Raw genomic sequence first — 18,080 nt, 5'->3', positions numbered from 1 at the left:
CCAAAGTTTGGGATATTTAACACCAAGTGGCTGTAAGTGACTTTTCAGTGAATTTGTCAATGATGCAATTTAGCGCAATCTTTCCAAGGGAAGGAGATACCATTTCTCCCTCCTCCAACCACCACCATTGCCCCCCAGTTGCTGGTGCAGGTGATCCATCCCAAAGGAAGGTGGGGACCAAGCCGAGAGCAATTCCTGGGTTTGCACCACAAACCCATCCTGTCCTAGGGCCGAGCTGCAAACCTGTCAGGCCCAGCCTTGCTCTGTGGCAGGGGAACTTGTATCCCCCTGCCAAAAAAATTGCCTCCACGCTGCCTTTAGCCAAATGTCCATCCATAACTTGCTGGGGAGGCTGTCTCTGCTCCCGAGGGCTGTCTCACTGTACACCATACCATACACAGCTGCACAGCTCTGTCTTTAATATTAAAAAGAGTGATTAAAATGCAGCTGAGTGCCCTGTCGCAGCCTTGGAGAGCCAATTCCTCATATTTTAGGGTGGCACACAGCCTGTCAGGCCAGAAATGAGTGAGCAAAGCAAGGGCTGGGGGTTATTAAGCCTGTGCCCAAGCCAAGGACGGTGAGCCTGAGCAGGGCAAAGAAGGTAAATTCCATGGAGGTAGCTTGGAGGCCCCTAAGGTCTGTCCTTGACCACAGTTCCAGGTGGTCTGTCCAGGACTTAGTACAAAAGACTATTTTGCCTAAGCTGGCTTTATTCACACCCATGTAGCAAGCCTAGAGCCACACACTACTGAAGCACACACCAATATGATCTTACCTATGCTGCCTGCTACCCATTCTGCTCTTTGCTATACCAGATCAAGACCTTCCCATGCCTCATCGCAATGCCCCATAACCACACCTTCCCCGGGGTTTTTGTCTGGGGCTGAGGATTCTGCAGCCCTCCACTTCCAGTTCTGCCCACCAGCAGCCTCCCTCCCACCATGCTTGAGCTCGCTCGCACAAATCAACGCCTTCCTCTCCTTCACCGTCTCTTTTATTGCCTTGCAAGTTGGCCCCAGGATATTTTATCACACCATAGCACATAATACAAATGAAAAACAAAGGGAAAAAGTTTGAACCATTTTTTTAATACATTCATCCCTGAGCAGGGGAACAATGATCCATCTGATTAAATCTGCATGCTAGAGTTTTAATAAACCAGGTTGGCCTCTCACTTTCTCTCTCCTTTAGGCAGGGACAAGCTCATTAAAATGAACATGCTCTGCTCCCTCCCCATTGCAATCCTGCTTCACACCATCTCCGTGCTGCGGCTGTTTCGTAGGCATCGCTGGGAGTTGATGAATAGGGCTCTGCAATTTGGTTTTTTTTCTGGCAGCAGCACAGCAGCCAAGCCTTGGTGTGGCTTTTTGGCAAAGGGTGGGAGATGCCTTCAGCCTGCCAGCGCCTCATGGCTGCCGTGAACATGCATCTGAGAGGATGTAAGAAAAAGTCCGTTAAAATTGGAGAGAGCTAGGGGGGCAGGGACCTCACTCCAGCCCTGCCCCAGCACCTGATGTGTCATTACCTCCTCATGGGCTCTGTCTCTCATCTGTAAAATGAGTTTGATGGTCACTGCTTCCCCATTAGGATAATTAATGGCTATAAAGCGCTTTGCATCTTGTACTAAGAATAAACCCATCAGTAATGTCAAGGTGATGAGTGAGCATCTAAGACCGTCTCTCCCCTGGGACCAGGTCCCTGCATAGGCTTCCAAGTCTGCTGGCAGCTGCCCACCCTGCAGCCCCTGCTCTCCTTGGACTACCCCAGGAGGGTCCCCAGCCCACCCAGCCACCCTCACTGGGGAGGCATTTCCAGCGGCCCAGTATTTGCTGCAGCTCCTCTTCCTCCTTGGCAGCCTTTCAGATGCAACCTAAGTCTGTTACACTCTGGCAATAACAGTGGCTTAGGCCATATAATCCCTCCTTTACTTGACTTTGGGTTATTTTGAGCAGGAGATTAAAGGAGATTATCTGCATCACCTGAGATGCTGCACTTTCTATCTCTACCCCCTTCCCTTCATCCCTGAGCCTCACCCAGTCCCAGGCAAAGCTCCTCCCTCCTTCCTCTGTCACACTCTTGTCTTGGGGCAGCCACCTGGCTGCAGGGTACTGCCATGTGGTGGTCCATCATCAGCCTTGTTTCCCAGACCCAGTTTCTCACCTGTCCACTCATCTAGGAGGGTACTTTGGGTACTGGGAGCTTGTGGCAGGGTGTGCAGGGTTCAACAGCAGCCACTTCTCTCCATGGCCAAAGGATGGAGAGCTGGAGGCTGTTTGAAGCATTCTACTCTACTAAAAAAAAAAGTCACAATAACACAGGAAAAGCACTGAAAAATCTGTTTCATGTCCGAGAAGGAATCCCCATCACCTGGCAACACCCAGTCACAGGCATCACCCAGACAGGGCAGGGAGCTCCTTCCCATGTTCTGGAGACCACGTGCTGCTCTCCAGCTCACTTCAGCTTGGATTTAGCAAAGCGCTTAAGTGCTGGTTTGAATTCCTCCCAAAGCCTTGCTGAAATCAGCAGCTTTGTTGAATCAAGATCTAAACAGGCAGAGCTACTAGCAGTGACCAGGAAAGTTAATTCTCCTTCTTATCTAGGGGAGAGATGCTCAAACATCCCAGGGGTGGGGAGCAGCTACTGAGAAGCAATAGTTCCCCTGGAAAGCAAACACCCACACATGGCATCCCACCAGCACGTGTGACCTGTGCACACGTTCACAGCAAGCTCACACCTTGATGGGCTGTTTTTCCTCATTCCAGACTATACCAGGCTAGAATCCATCTGCCACCCTGGAAATTAATAGCAATCATTAAACAAAAAGAGCTAGCAAAAAGAAGCCTGAGGTGAAAAGCAGCTATTCCTGTCAGAAAAAAAATTAAAACTATTTAGACATACAGAAAGTCATTTATTACTGTGAAGTCCTCCCTCCACCTGGGGTTTAAATCTCATTACAGTTTGTCCAAAACAGATGTTACCCTTTTAGCAGTAGATTATTAATGATAAACTCATTTCTCCAGAGAGGGTGGGTGTTCTGAGTTCACTTGCTTTTTCAGCTTGGGTAACCTCCACATGAAATGTTTATGAAGAGGATGGGCAATCCATATCTTGGCATAGCTCCATGCTTCTATTGTCTTGGACACCAGAGTTTCTTTCCACTTTTCGTATCTTTTGGAGGTCTCTGGACAAGCAGGGAAATAGTGGCCCAGATAGTGGCCACAGACCCTGCTGAGGAGCAGATATGATGTTGAGAAAGGGCTTTCGTTTGCTGCAAGGCCACACTAACACACCAATAGCTCCTACTGCTGCTTTTCCACCAGCAGTTTGGCATTAACCATGTGTCAAGACAAAACCAGTTTCTCTTAGATGGCACGTGGCATGTGACCCATTTTTTCCAAGCTTCTCTGCCTCTACCCGCACGTTTTTGGGTAGAAGGCCATTTGGTTGGGTTTTAGGCTTGCTGGCACCATGGAGGAGATCCAACAGTTCTTCATACCTGTGGCTGAGCATCTGTGGGCAAAGATGGGCTTTGCTTATTCCCACAAGTCCATGGGCATACTCCAGTGGGAAATCAGCTAGCCCTGAGAGAAACACTGACTGGCACCTAGTTTAACCAGCCAAGCCCACAGCAGAACCGTATATTTGTTCTATTTAGATTTAACATAATAAAGATACCAGCTCAGGAATCTAGAAGCCATATTAACCATGCTGTAAACACAATCAAATGAGACACTAATATCAGCTCCACACAAATACGGTCATCTGGCTGTCCAGCCATCTCCCTGACCATTTCAGGTAGGAGGAAGCACAACCCCAGCACTCCCCAGAGACCCTACTATAAATAGATATTCCCACGATGCCTCTTGGAACACGCCTGGGAAGCCAGCAAATACCAGCTGTTTGGGAGCTTTTGATGGTGGAGCCAGTACCAGCATCTCTGGGCTTTCTCAGAAAACACTTTTTGCTATCAGTACAACTTTTTCCACACCTGAGGGAAGCAGCAAGAACTCTGTTGCTGGCCATGTATGTTTGTGAGTACTCATTGCCAGAGGGGAGTAATTCCCTTACAGCACAGCATGTCTCAGGCCTTCAGGTTTTATGGCTCATAACCAAACCCTTCATGGAGCCCTGAGGAACCCAAGGGGAGCCCCAAATAAGCAATGTACTCACCTCCCTACAGGTGCAGATTATCCTTGGAATGAGTCCATTGCATATCCATTGGTGTTGTGTCAAAGGCATGGCAGAATAACTGCAGGGGCTGCACTGGTGGGAGGAAAAGGCTGAAAGTTCATGGCTGAAATTACACTGTTAAACAGCAGCTGAGGTCAATAAACACACACAACCATCTTACAGGCTCTGCCCTCTGCCACATGGTACAGTCACTGCTACCTCATATCCATCCACAACCTCATGTGCTAATCTGCACCAGCCCTTCATCTTCTTGCACCCATCCCAGACCCAGCTGGAACACAGACCTGCAACATCCAGGCCCACCAAGCCACCACCGCTACCAGGCTGAGACCACTGTGCTACATCCCTCATCTCCTCCTAGCACCACAGGGACCTGGCGGGAGCAGTGGAGCTGAACACCCTCCCTTCATAGGAGCCAACAAACTGAGGTGCTTGTGGCATGGATACTGCTTTGTAGCATGAGTGTTTGACCCATAAGGAGTGTCCTACAACATTTCAGCAGGAAAAGTGAGTGCATATTTCTGTTGCTGAAACAACAGAGCCACAGGCTGTTAAAGTGCTTTTCTGGAGAAACACAGCATCTGTTTGGGTTAAGGAGTAAGGACACAGGCAGGGTTGGAAATGTTGCCGAGGACCTGTCTTGACCTAGGGAGAAGAGGGTTCCTCCTCCAAGAGCTGACCAACCTGAGCTCCTCCAGCAGAGCCAAGTGCAGGAGCAGGGCGGTGCCAGGTAAGCTGTGCATGGAAGGTGGTCATGCTTGGTTTCCTCTGCAATGCTGTTGTCCTGAATAAACATTAGATTGGCTTTGGAGAGCTGCCTGGATGATCATTAACCTTCTCCTGGCCCGTGACTGGAAGCCAGTCTGCAGCACTGAGCTGAAATTAGGCCTGTAGGGCACTGGGGCTTGACAGATATTGCTATATCTGGGCAGAAATCCCCCTCAGAAAGTGGACAGCCAGAGGGTTCAGCCTTAAGCTGGGCTCCTCAGCTCCAGAGAAGAAGAGTTAGACCATTAAAAGCACAAAATTTAGGTTGGAAGAGACATCTGAATGTCTTCTCCGACCAGGGAGCCAAGACCAACTTCAAAGGTGAAGTCAGTAAGAAGTTAGCAGAGCTGTTTGCCTACAGCACAGCCATCACAATTCCTGTGTGCAGGACACTTGCTGATGAAAAGGTAAATTCCTGTTTGCCTACCTGGAGATCACAGCAGACCATTTCCACGTGCTGTATGTTTTCTTGTCTGTCTGCCAACTCTTAGCAGTGCAGTCCACCTAGAAACTGCAGCTGAGGTAGGCACCGGCCAGACACCCACACTTTCTGGCCTGAGACTCCTTCACAGAGGAAGAGTCCTTTTGAAAATGTGACCATTAAAAAAATCAGAGCAAACAAAACACGCCTCAAAGTAATTTCTATCAAAGCTAACCAATTCATGGATCCACCACCAGATTTCATCTTATATAAAAGTGGATTTTCCTGTCTGGGATGCAAAGAGTTATGCAGGCCTCCTGCAAAAACAAATGAATGAATTAAAGCAGTAAACCCCTCTTCTAAACAGCAGCAAAGATCTGAGCAAGGATGACAATGCAGCAGAGGCAAGGCATGGTTCAGATCGTCAGTGCTGAGGAACACCAGTGGTTTGCTTCCCAGCACAAGGCTGGCTCCCTCCATTGTACTAGTGCTGGAAAAACATGCTTTAATCTTCATCACTATTTATGGGGGGAAAACAGGAGTCCTGCTTCCACACCAGGCCTTTGCTTTCCCCCAGCCTAAGGCCAGCATAACCACCCCATAATGGAGCTGTGATTCAGACTGATTATTTTAAGAACACCATCAAGTAAATACTAGAGAGGCTTTCTCCCATGGAAACACACTTTTATTACTACTCTCATATCTGATCAGAGCAATTAGTTCTCTACATCCCCTAAAAATCTTTTTCCTCTTCACCTTCTCACTTTGCCCCTCTAATTGCACTCATTGGCTCTTTCGAGGGCTCCACTGCACTGACATGGACTGGAGCTGACATTTCTTATCTGCCTGCGCTGGTTTTTCAAAAGGCTGGTTTCATGCACAGGTAACCCAGCTGGGCTTAAGAGGCTGGTCACCAGGAAGATCATTTGTGCATTTACTTAAATGCAGTGGAGAATTTTGCTCAGTGGCCCACAACAGCATGCGACAGGGTTGTCATCTCCATAGTCCCTGGGAGCTAAGCAGCATGAGATGGATGTAAACGACTTCAGACTGCAGCTGAGTGAAAAGCAGAATACTGGGATTTTGAGAAATCCCAAGAGCTAACCTGTCTTGAAAATACTGTCATTTTAACCCAGAATTTAACTTATCATATAACAAAAAGGTTCTTAACAATGTTTGTGCAAACAGGCTTTGGCCATTCCCAGATTGCAACCTCAGCCTGGCTGGTGGAAGCACGATGGCTTTGAACTGCAGCTCCCCTCAGACACTACTGCACCCACAAGTTTACATCTAAATTGGCCTGATTCTCAACTTCCAAAAAAGACCATAGCTTTTCAGTCAAAGGTTTAATTTAGCAGAAAGTGCATTTTACACCAGGAAACAATTGCACTGGAGAATTCCCCCTGCAACCAGCTGCAGAGTAAGCTGTCTCCTGTGGAAATCTGTGTCAGGCAGCAGCGAGGGCTGGCTGTCCAAAGGAAAAGCAAGGCAGGAGCCAGGGGTGACCCCAGCACAGGGGGTCTCCTCCCCACCCAAAGTGGCATCTCAGCACATAAACACAGCCAGCAAGGTGCTGGCAGCAGGGTCCTTTGACCGCCCCAGGCAAGACAAGAGATGAACCCGGGAGTCCAGTCAGGAGCAAAAGGAGATGGGGCCAGTGGCTGCACGGGACACAAGCGACAGCAGATGTCTGTGGGGTCCACCCAGGAGATAAGCACCTACCACACAGGCCTGCGGTCTATCCTGGAGGCAGGACTGGAGACAGGCACACCAACAGCAGAGCTCAGAAAAGGGTAGAAGCCCATGGCTGAGTTTATATGGAGCTCCTGGGCCCATGGGCAGAGGGTGTGGGTGGAGGCCCCAGGTGAGGCTGGTCAGGGTTATTAGTGTCTTCAGGGCCTCCACAGCCAGATGCATCTCAGGCTCCTCAAACTGACGTTCATTCGGCCACTGCTCTGCGGAAATTATCCCATGCCTCCTGCAAAGAGACTGCAAAATGATCCAGCAGCCAGAGTCTCTATTGACTTGTGTTCCCCTTGATGGGAACAACCCAAGGAGAGAAACATTGGCCCTAGCACCAGATAGACCCCACAAGTGTTGATAGACCGGTAATAGTAATGCCCAAGTGTGTAATTTCTGTTTGTTTCTCCCAATCTACCCCCAAAAAAGTGATCTCTTCCCCATCTCTCCCACCTGGCTACTTGTCATCTAGTCTGTGACCTCCCAAAGTCTTTACCTCTCTGCTTCATTCCTTCTTCATCTCTCTTCAAACCTCAGTGGAAACTGTATCTCTTTTCCCTTGCCTATTTTTCTTACATAATAAATAATAGCGGGAGAGAGGGTAGAATTGACTAGAGAACTCTATTATCTAACACTGCACTTGGGAATGAGGTTGCGATGCACAAAATGCTGCCTAAACCCTGTGTGTGGAGGCAGTATTAATGCCAGGACCTCTGGATATAAACTGAACTTGAATTTTACAGGCCTGGGCATCTTTATTATTCAGCATGGTTGCGATTCTGACCAACATCACCCGGCAGGAGGCATGTAGCAAACACCAGGAATAAGAATGAGCAGAAAAACCTGCCTGCAAGCCTCCTTTCCCCACTTGACATATACGGGATGGATGTCAAACCATTTAGGAGAGGCTTCATCACTAATAAATATTTTCTCTGCCATCTTGAAGCTGCCTCCTCGGATTATTTTATGCATAATGAGGAGCTAAGGTTCATTTTAAAATTTGGTGGCTGCTAGCCGAATTTTCCCTCCCCACCTTTTTGGGTGACTAAACGTTTATTTTTTGTAATGTACCGCTCCCATTTTGCTATGGCTTTTTTTTTCTAGTGGGGCTTCTTCATGTCTTGATAAGGTGGCCCGAGTGGCTGTGATAGAGGGTCCAAGAGCAGCTGAAGCACGGCCAGCTGGAGATGGAGCAGCTAGGGAGAGCGACGTGGCGCTGATGCAGAGCTGCCAAGGAGAGGAGCGCTGGTGTCTGCGTGTGTGTATACGCACGCAGACACGCGCACGCGTGTTAACCTGGCTCCTTGCCTTCACTCAGTAAATCTAATCCACAGTTTGAAATAACTCATTCAGTAGAGTAACAAAATTAGGAATTGAGTGCCAGGACAGCGTATTATTATATGTGCTGCCCAGCCTGCTCTGCCTCTACCTACCCAGCCCCCACGGCTGCTTTGTTTTCTTCCTTGCAGCTGCTGCTCTGGTTTAATTTACTGAGATGCCATTAGTCGGGAGATGGAAGCAAAAACTTACAGCCGGCCTGCACTAGTTTTTTGGAGCCCCAGCTTTGCCTCTTCCTTTCCATCCCCCACGCTGGGGGTTTTCAGCCAGGACGGGATTGCTGCTGCCCATTTGGTGCAGGCTGAGCCTCCTGGATATCACAAAATGACAGCGGTCCCGCTTTGTCGCTGGGTTGTTTATGGGGACGGGGGCTGGAGAAGCAGGGACAGGTAGGAGGGGAGGGCATCGTGGGTCAGGGCTGAGGATCAGCAGGGCGAAGCGTGGATCCAGGCCCCAGCAGGGATACTGGAGATCAGAGGCAACGTGTAGGAGCAGCCAGGAGCCAGGGAGTTGTCGTTGCCCCTTTTGCTAGCCTCTGTAAGCCACATTAGCCCAACGTCTTAGCTAGACAAATCATGCTGCCTCGTGAAAGCAGAAGGAAAGGGAAATACAGCAGTATTCACAATGCACAGGTAACTCTGGGCAGCACTGGTATTTCCTGCAAGGTACTGGGTGGGTACCATGGCCTCCCCATGGACATGGACCATTGCCATCATCCGCATGGTGCCAGTGTTCAGATGATCTCTAGTTTAGATTAAATTAATCATTTTCAAATCATTGCTACTGCTATTCCACATCACCTTCATTCCTCTCTTTTGCTTCTTTCTCGATCAGTGGAGAACCCCAAATCCCCGCTTTCCTGGTTGTTTTTGACATTAGAGGTGTAGGTGGTTCGTTCGCAGGTTCTCCGAGGCAGCTCTGTGGAGGGTCAGAGGACCAGGAGAAGTGGTGTGCAGTTGGCTTACCAGGAGAATAACACCAGGACAGCTGGGCCAAGATAAATCAGCCGGGCAGGAGGGTTAAATCACCAGGTCTTCTTACAGATTTGTGTCCAGTCTGTGGGGAAGAGGCAGGGGATCTCTCCCCTGCTCTCCAGAGCCACGTCCCGGCTGCAGGAGGTCAGGGGCAGCAAAGGCTCCTCAGCCAGCTGGCTGCTCTATTTCTAACCCTCAAGAATCCAGCCTGGGATTTCAAAAGCAGAAATGAACAGAAAAGGAAGACTAGAGGAAAAGTGAAAGGTAGAAAAGGGAAGGAGAAACCTCCTGGATGTCTGTTATCTGCTGTTACAGGGAGATGAGTCGGGAACCACTGCGAGTGCCCCTGCTCCCGCCCTGCCTTGCGGGATGCTCAGCGCTCGGCTGATGTGGCAGCGCGCACATGCAGGCGCACACCCACGCACACCCGCGTCGGCGTGATGCTGGGAAGGCGGCTCTCAGAAGCCAACAAGATGAACAATTATGCCTTCCGTGCAAAGCAACAAGACCCACTTCTCCACTCCCCAGTCATGTCCCAGCAATCTAATAAAAAGGGAGATTAGCCCCTTTTTCCTCTCTTACATCTCCTTAATGCTGTCATTTTATTCACACTTTGCAAAGCAAATAAACCAGCAAATTGCTTGCTTTAATGAGCTGAAATTAAACTTGGGCCACTGACAAAATGCCTTTTCTCCTTTTTGTTGTTGGGAAGGACTCATCTGATGATAGGCAACGTACAGGAAAGAAGAGAAAACACACAGCAGGAGCCTTATTGAATGTGTTTAAGTCATTTACCACTGCTCTTCTTCACCCCGACACCTCCAATTAGGTGAAGGAGGCACATGGGTGATGGGAAGGCGCAGGAGATCAGCCCAGCAAGGTCCGTGGAGGATCTGTCTCTGCTCTTTGCTCATGGGATGGTCCCGCTCTGTTAGCTAAAGCCCTCTGACACAGGCTGCAGCCCACAGCATCCCCAGGGAGGAGTGACAAGAAACCTTCCTCTGCAAGAAAAAAGGCTAGTTTGGCTCTGTGGAGAAATCCCCAACACAAGCTTGCCCAGAGAGGATGCTTAGGTCAAAATGGGAGTTAAAGGAGACAGAATAAGTGTTGCTAAAGAGAATATGTCAGGATGCATCACTCCCTGCCGCCAGTGCTGTGTCAGTTTGGCAGGGCTTTCCCTGCCTGCGGGATGCCCCCATAATGCACAGGCCCGTGGAAGACAGGGAGATGCTCGCACCCAGGGCAGCGTCGCAGGGCAGCAGGCAAGGAAAGCACCCTCTGCACCATGCTGAAGGGACAACTGGTGGCTCTGCACTCCAGGACGGCCCTTCTCCCATGCTTTAGGGGCAATGTGCACCCCTCCCAGGAGGCAGCCTGAGGAGCTGGAGACCGGGCTGGTGCCAGCAGCAAAGGGGAGTGGGCACATCTAGAGCCCAGCTTGCAGCTGGAGGGAGGAAAAGTCTCACCTCCAGCACAAGGCATCTGCTGGGATTTTTCATCCCAACAAGGGGAGCTTGGAGCGCTTTCCTGCAGTCTCCCACAGCCCCATGAAGCGCTGTCATTATCTCATGGTACCGGAGAGTAGACTGGAGTGCGGAGAGGTTAATTGAGTTGCCCAGTGCTGGGAGGGATGTAGCAGCAGATGTCTTTCAGCCTGCCACTGCAGCCCGTGCCTCCCTGACAGCTGGGGAGGTGGTAAGGGGAGGCACTCACTTGTGATGCCCCAGGGAGCACAGTCCCTCTTGCCTTCCTTCGCTAGCTGCAAGGGCTCTGCTATGCCAAAACGGGCTGCCAAGTCTTGGCAAAGCAGCCCAGGGAAGAGACGGCACATTCTTGCAAGTGTGCTCCTGCCAGCGCAGCAGGTACTGTTCCCCAAAATGGGATTACCCACAATATCAGTGTCACTGCAGTGATACAAGGGCTTAAGCTGAGACAGCGATGTGAAAGCATGCTGGAGTCCAGGTTTCTACCCCCAAGGAAGGTGGAGACCTGAGGTTCAGCTGCCTTGCCCTCAGCATCCCTTCCGCCTGAGCTTCATTTTTAGTAAACTTCTGAAAACCTGGTGTTGTTGAGCTTTCTGCCAAACGTAGCTGGGCTAGGACAGCATCAGGCACTGGGGAGGCAGAGAGAGACCTGCAAGTACCCAGGCAGGGCCCCACAGAAGCGTCACCTTAGGGCCAGTACGTCTCACCCCCACACAACTGCACAACCGCCGCGCACAGTACAGTCTCCAAGCAGGGTGTACCACGTGCCCTGCCCTCATCGTGGGCACTGGGTGTCTGGCTGTTGGGTTCCACTGCAGCATCATCTCCCCTAGCAGCTGGTGGGGCATCTGCTGGAGGGCAAGGTGGCTGAAAAGTCTCATGTGCAGGGAGCTGATGCGAGAGCAGATCTTGTTATTCACGTAATGGAAACCCAACTGTGCCACGAGGGAAGAGACTCATTGTTCACGATCCAGAAAGAACAAATAAACTGTTTTACTGTTTATTACTACTGGCCTGTTCACTGAGGTGTGAACTGTGAATGGTTAACAGGGATCTCTGCAGTGAAACATGGTCTGATTCTTCGCCTGGTATCACAAGTGGAAAAGAACATGGCTTCTTCATGGATGCCCAAGAAACCTCCAGTTCCTACCAGCTGTGTTTTGAAGGAGACCCTGCTTCCTATGGTCTGCCCTGGGACAAGGGAGACAACCAGAGCTCCCATTCCCAACAAATGTCCCAAGAAGGATATTTCTAGATAGGCTACAATGTTTTATCCTCATTTGAGAGCTACTCCATCTCTGCCACAACACCTCATTGCGTCTGTCCTACCAGCCCAGAGAGCTGTTTGGCAGTAGAGATGTCCACGGATGGTATTTTCATGTCTTGTGGAAAAGCATGACCTAGGAGATGCTGATGCAGTTCCCTCCTCTCCACTTTTACGTTCCTATTTCCCTAAGAAATTACAAAAGGAAATAGAAGTGCTGTCCATGGATATTTGTTTAGTCAAAAATGCATTAAAAAAAAAAAAAGTGGAAAATGTGAGCCAGGAATGAGAGCTTTTCTGTGAGAAGTGAGGCTCCTGGCAGCTCCATAGGTTTGTGTCTAGTGAATACTCTTCCTGGTCTTCAAACAGTTTTTTCTGGCTGGAGGAGGAAGGTCTTGTCCCATCTTCCGCAAATACTCTTGTTATGCTACTGAACAGTTGAGGTTCCTGCTCACCTCTGCATCACTTCACCTGGGAGGGAGAGAGGTTTTGGAGACAGGCAGTGAGCCCCAGCCACAGACAAGGACATTGGACAGTGGACAATCATGCTAGTGTGTTTTGTAGTCAAATAGCGCCCTGAAACTATTGCTTGTGTTCCTAGAAACAGGACAGACATTTGATTGTGGGCTTTATCCTAGACGCCATGCAGCAATGCAGTCAGAGAGACATGGTGACCTCAATCAGCATCCCCCTCTGTGGGCACCGCTGCTGCGCACACCAGCACGTGAGACAGTTAGGATTCCCCTCAGCAAAACTCTGCAGCATCAAATCTACATCAGAGCACGTTGTCTAGACTTCATCGGCTCTCAGCAGAGAGGAACAGACACTTCTGGGGCATCACTCCTCTCCTCCTAAGGTAGACACCTAAATAGGTCAGGCGAATGGTCCCCTGGATGTGCGTTGGTCTCTTCCCTGCCTATAATGTGACACTGGCTGACGTTCTCAAAGGATGATGACCTCCATGGTCAGTGACCACCCTCCTTCATGCTGCCAAACACTGCTGGCAGCAGTGCCCAAATAAAGCAAAGGCTCCTTGAAAGGTGGTAGCCCAAGTTAGAAGGCAAGTGCTTAACATTACGAGGGTATTTATTTGGATGCATCCTCAACACCACTAGATGCTAATTGTCCATCCTTTGTGTTTAGTTTGTGCTTGTGTTTTGTTTTGTGCAGGTGAGCCGAGTGGCTGAGCAGGGACAGCCAGACCCACGGAGGCACGTAGAAATGGGGACCAGTGTTGTGATGGGCAGCAAAAAGGAAATGAGGAGATGTACTATAAAAAGTGAGAGGAAGGCTTGTCTCTAAGCCTGAGGGACTCCTCGACACGGGCACCTAACTTCATGACTCCCTCCCTAAGATGCCAGAGACCTGGTGATGTGGGACCAATCTCAGCCACCCAGGCCTTGGTAGTGGCCCCTGGCCGGTGGCTGCCGAGTACCGTGGGCACTGAGGTCCACTTTCTCCACAGACGCTTCCCCCCCATCTCCAAGCCATGAGGAGAAGGGAGAGGCGAGTGAAGCTACTGAAGAAGCACTAGCCCACGTCTTCCCGGCCCCAGTCCCACTCCCCGCTTCCGGCAGACCAGGACCCCCTTCTCCACGCCGCCCTTCCAGATGGCAGGTCGCCGGTGGGCCGTGACGTCAGCCCTCTGCGTGTGCGTGGCAGCCGTCTCTCTCCTGCACACTGGCGGGGTGCGGGCAGACTGCTGGCTCATCGAGGGGGACAAGGGCTTCGTCTGGTTGGCCATCTGCAGCCAAAACCAGCCCCCCTACGAGTCCATCCCCCAGCAAATCAACAGCACCATCGTGGACTTGCGGCTGAACGACAACAAGATCAAGAGTGTGCAGTATGCCTCACTCAGCCGCTTCGGCAACCTGACATACCTCAACCTGACGAAGAACGAGATCTCCTACATCGAGGACGGTGCCTTTTCAGGACAGTTCAACCTCCAGGTGCTGCAGCTGGGTTACAACCGACTGAGGAACCTCACCGAGGGCATCCTCCGGGGCCTGGGGAAGCTGGAGTACCTCTATCTCCAGGCCAACCTCATTGAGTCTGTCACCCCCAATGCCTTCTGGGAGTGCCCCAACATAGTGAACATTGACCTGTCCATGAACAGGATCCAGAGACTTGACAGCAACACTTTCCGGGGCCTAAATAAGCTCTCTGTCTGTGAACTCTACAGTAACCCCTTCTACTGCTCCTGTGAGCTCCTCGGCTTCCTGCAATGGCTGGAGGCTTTCACCAACATGACACGCACGTATGACCGGATGCAGTGCGACTCCCCACCCGACTACACGGGCTACTACTTGTTAGGCCAAGGCCGGACTGGCTACCGCAATGCTCTGAGCATGCTCTCTTCCCTTTGTACCGGTGGCTCCTACACTGTGATCCCTCGTTTTATCCCTCCCAGGTACCAGGTGACCACGGTGCCCTCTGAAAGCCCCTGCTCCGAGGAGGAGTGCTCCTCCGGTGATGGCACGACCCCGCAGTTCTCCCTCTTCACGCCCATTGGTGAGACGGAGGTGCGCCCCAACATCCAGGTGAAGTACCTCAACCACAACTCGGCCATCCTCACCGTGCAGATCCCCTACCCCTTCAGCAAGATGTACATCCTCTCCCAGTTTGAAAACGGCTTCTCCTCCATGATCACCAAGCTCAGGAAGAAGGAGGAGAACATCACCGTGAGCAACCTAGTAGCACAAAGAGATTACACCTACTGTGTAGTCTCTGTCCACCAATACTCCAAGTACAACCACACCTGCGTCACCATCACACCCACCAGACCCAATCGCAAGGAGCCGGTGCCCACCCCTTCCACTGCCACTCATTATATCATGACAATCCTGGGCTGTCTCTTTGGCATGGTGATTGTCCTGGGTGTTGTGTATTACTGTCTCCGAAAGAGGCGCCAGCAGGAGGAGAAGCACAAAAAGGCTGCCGGCAGCATGAAGAAGACAATCATTGAGCTGAAGTACGGGCCAGAAATGGAGACCACCAGCATCACCCAGCTGTCCCAGGGACAGATGCTGGGCGGGGAGACGGTGACCCGCATCCCCTACCTGCCTTCTGCTGGCGAGGTTGAGCAGTACAAACTGATTGACAGCAGCGAGACCCCCAAGGCCACCAAGGGCAACTACATGGAGGTCAGGACGGGTGAGCAGCCCGAGAGGCGAGACTGTGAGCTGTCGCTGCCACCAGACACCCAGAGCTCTGTGGCTGAGATCTCCACCATTGCCAAGGAGGTGGACAAAGTGAACCAGATCATCAACAACTGCATCGATGCCTTGAAATCTGAGTCCACCTCCTTCCAAGGGGTGAAATCGGGGGCAGTCTCCACGGTGGAGCCTCAGCTGGTGCTCTTATCAGAGCAGATCCCCAGCAAGCACGGATTCCTCTCCCCCATCTACAAGGAAAGCTACAACCACCCTCTCCAGCGGCACCACAGCATGGAGGCAGCCCCTAAACGTTCCAGCACCTCTTCCAGTGGCTCCATACGGAGCCCCAGGTCCTACCGCTCCGAGGGATCGGGCCACAAATCAGAAGCCAAATACATCGAGAAGACGTCCCCAACCACCGACACCATTCTCACTGTGACACCGGCCGCGGCCATTCTGCGGGCGGAGGCGGAGAAGATCCGTCAGTACAGCGAACACCGGCACTCGTACCCCGGCTCTCACCAGGGGGAGCAGCATGACAGCATGGTGGGGCGAAAGCCCTCCATCCTGGAGCCTCTGACCCGTCCTCGCCCCAGAGACCTGGCCTATTCCCAGCTCTCGCCTCAATATCACAACCTGAGCTACACCTCCAGCCCAGAGTACACCTGCAAACCATCGCACAGCATCTGGGAGCGCTTCAAACTCAACCGCAAGCGGCACAAAGACGAGGAGGAATATATGGCAGCCGGCCATGCCCTACGCAAAAAGGTCCAGTTTGCCAAAGACGAGGATCTTCACGACATCTTAGACTACTGGAAGGGCGTCTCTGCCCAGCAAAAGTCCTGAGTCCTCACACAACTCGTGACTTAACACACTAACTGGACCAAAAGAAATCTGCAGCAGCTATTTTTATTCAGACTGTCTTTGAAACAAAATAAAATTTAAAAAAAAAGAATCAATAAAAATAAAAGAGAGAACAAATTATAAAAAAAAAATCTATAAATATTCTATATAATATATACAGTGAGATATTAAAATATCCTCACATTGGTGAGACACACACCAAATTTGAACAAAAACTTTAAAAACCAACAAACTATGGAGTGAAAAAAAAAAGTTTTGTTTCATTTTGATTTTTTTTAAAAAAAATAAGAAAAAAGAAAAAATTGAATATAAAAAGAAAGTGAAAGAGCGGGCAGAGAGCTGAGGTCTGGCATTTCCCAATAGTGCATTGCATGAGTCCCTATTCCGTGATTTTGTGGATTCTTTGTGAACAGTTTGTGTTCCTTCTTCCTTCCCTTCCAAAATCAACAGCAACAAAAACAGCAACAAAAACCAAAAAGAGACCAGAAGGAGATCCATCCTTTGGGCTGTTTTTGCAAACGGAGTCTTCCAGTTTAGACTTTTACCCGGCTGAAGGCCCGTTCACATTTTCACTCACTGAGAGGTTTTACCACGCATTGCATTGTAAACCGAAGTCGTTAATTGTACAGAGAAAATTTCTATATTTGCAATGTTTGCTGTATAATGAGAAAGAGAGAGGAGAAAAAAAACCCCAATACTACATCTACTAAAATATATATATATATATCTCTATATTCACCTGTTTGTACCAGGTTTTAATCATGGATTTTAGAGAAAGAGATGGAGTTTGGTTTGAAGGACTTTTTTGGTGGTTGGTTGGTGGGTGGTTGGTTGGTTAAGGGTATATTTTGGGACAAGGGGGGGTGTTTGGAATTCTGAGTGTTTGGTTTTCATTTCTCTCAACAAGTGTCTGTGACCAAGTTCTCATCATTTTCAAGTACACGGAGAAAGAAGGCAAGTACCCAGAAAAGCAAGATTCCCCCACTTTCTTCCAGGTGGCAGACCATCACCTCCAGGAACAGGGAAGGGGAAGAGAAGTGAAGGGCTCTTGGTTGAGCAGGTGCCACCAAGCAATGAGATTTCTCCTGCAAATGAAAAGGTATCGGTCTCTCCCCCTGAACAGACATATCTGCAGAGCGGTGGCCCTTCAGGCCAGATGATGAGGGGTGGATTATCGCCTTACCTTGCGCCACTCCCCACAGGAGAACATAACTGAGGGGTTCTTTTGCTGAGGGAGAAGACACTAAGCCTTTACAGCTTGCTCATATTGAGAGCTAGCTACTACAGTAGGCAGAGGCCCTGGCCCAGAGATCCTGCCCCTCAGTCCTGGGATGCCCAGAGATCCTGCCCCTCACTCTTGGGATGCAGCTCCCTCGTGGATAACCCCAAATGCAGTTGTAGCCTTGGGCAGCAAGTGCAGCACCTCCTGCCTGCAGCCCTGGTGCTGCCCACGGGCTGGCTTGGCTCCCATTTCATGAGTGGGTTTGGAGATGACACGCGGGGGAGCCCCTGAACAGCCCTTGGGACTCCGAGACTGGAAGGGAAGGGGGTGGCCCTGTGTTCATGTCTGGTGTCCACCAAGCAGCCACATGCCCCTCAACTATTGCTCTCCAGTGCCTGTCCCAGACTCAAAAGCTTTTCCCCTCATCTCTAAAATGATGGAGTGAGGAGGAGGAGGGAGGTGTTCAGGCCGTGAAGGCAATCCCAGGCTATGCTGGTGATAGAAGGACACAATTTTGCCCCAGTTAGCTCCAGCTCAGTCACAAGTTCCCATGTCTCACCCCATGACAGATGTGAAGCGGGGGCCACATGAGCGTCAGGGAGCTCTGCTCCCCTGCTGAGTGTGTGGGAGCCCAGCGAGCCAATGCAGGGAGGAGATGA

At 50.5% G+C, this 18,080-nt stretch overlaps 1 protein-coding gene across 3 annotated transcripts in view; it reads left to right on the top strand.

The window, feature by feature from the left end:
• ELFN1 (extracellular leucine rich repeat and fibronectin type III domain containing 1) overlaps window positions 1-16,996 on the top strand; it is a 107,105-nt gene extending 90,109 nt beyond the window's left edge. For all 3 annotated transcript variants that reach the window (XM_086759765.1, XM_086759766.1, XM_086759764.1), the window contains one exon: window positions 13,351-16,996. In XM_086759765.1, coding sequence (XP_086615891.1) covers window positions 13,791-16,181 — 2,391 coding nt within the window. In that variant the 5' untranslated portion in view covers window positions 13,351-13,790 and the 3' untranslated portion in view covers window positions 16,182-16,996. The remainder of the gene's footprint in view (window positions 1-13,350) is intronic.
• The last annotated feature ends 1,084 nt before the right edge of the window (window positions 16,997-18,080 follow it).

This window comes from Chlamydotis macqueenii, chromosome 15 (genome assembly GCF_036417535.1).
Source record: "Chlamydotis macqueenii isolate bChlMac1 chromosome 15, bChlMac1.mat, whole genome shotgun sequence".
NCBI classification, from domain to species: Eukaryota; Metazoa; Chordata; class Aves; order Otidiformes; family Otididae; genus Chlamydotis; species Chlamydotis macqueenii.
This window is presented reverse-complemented; position numbering and strand designations above follow the sequence as displayed.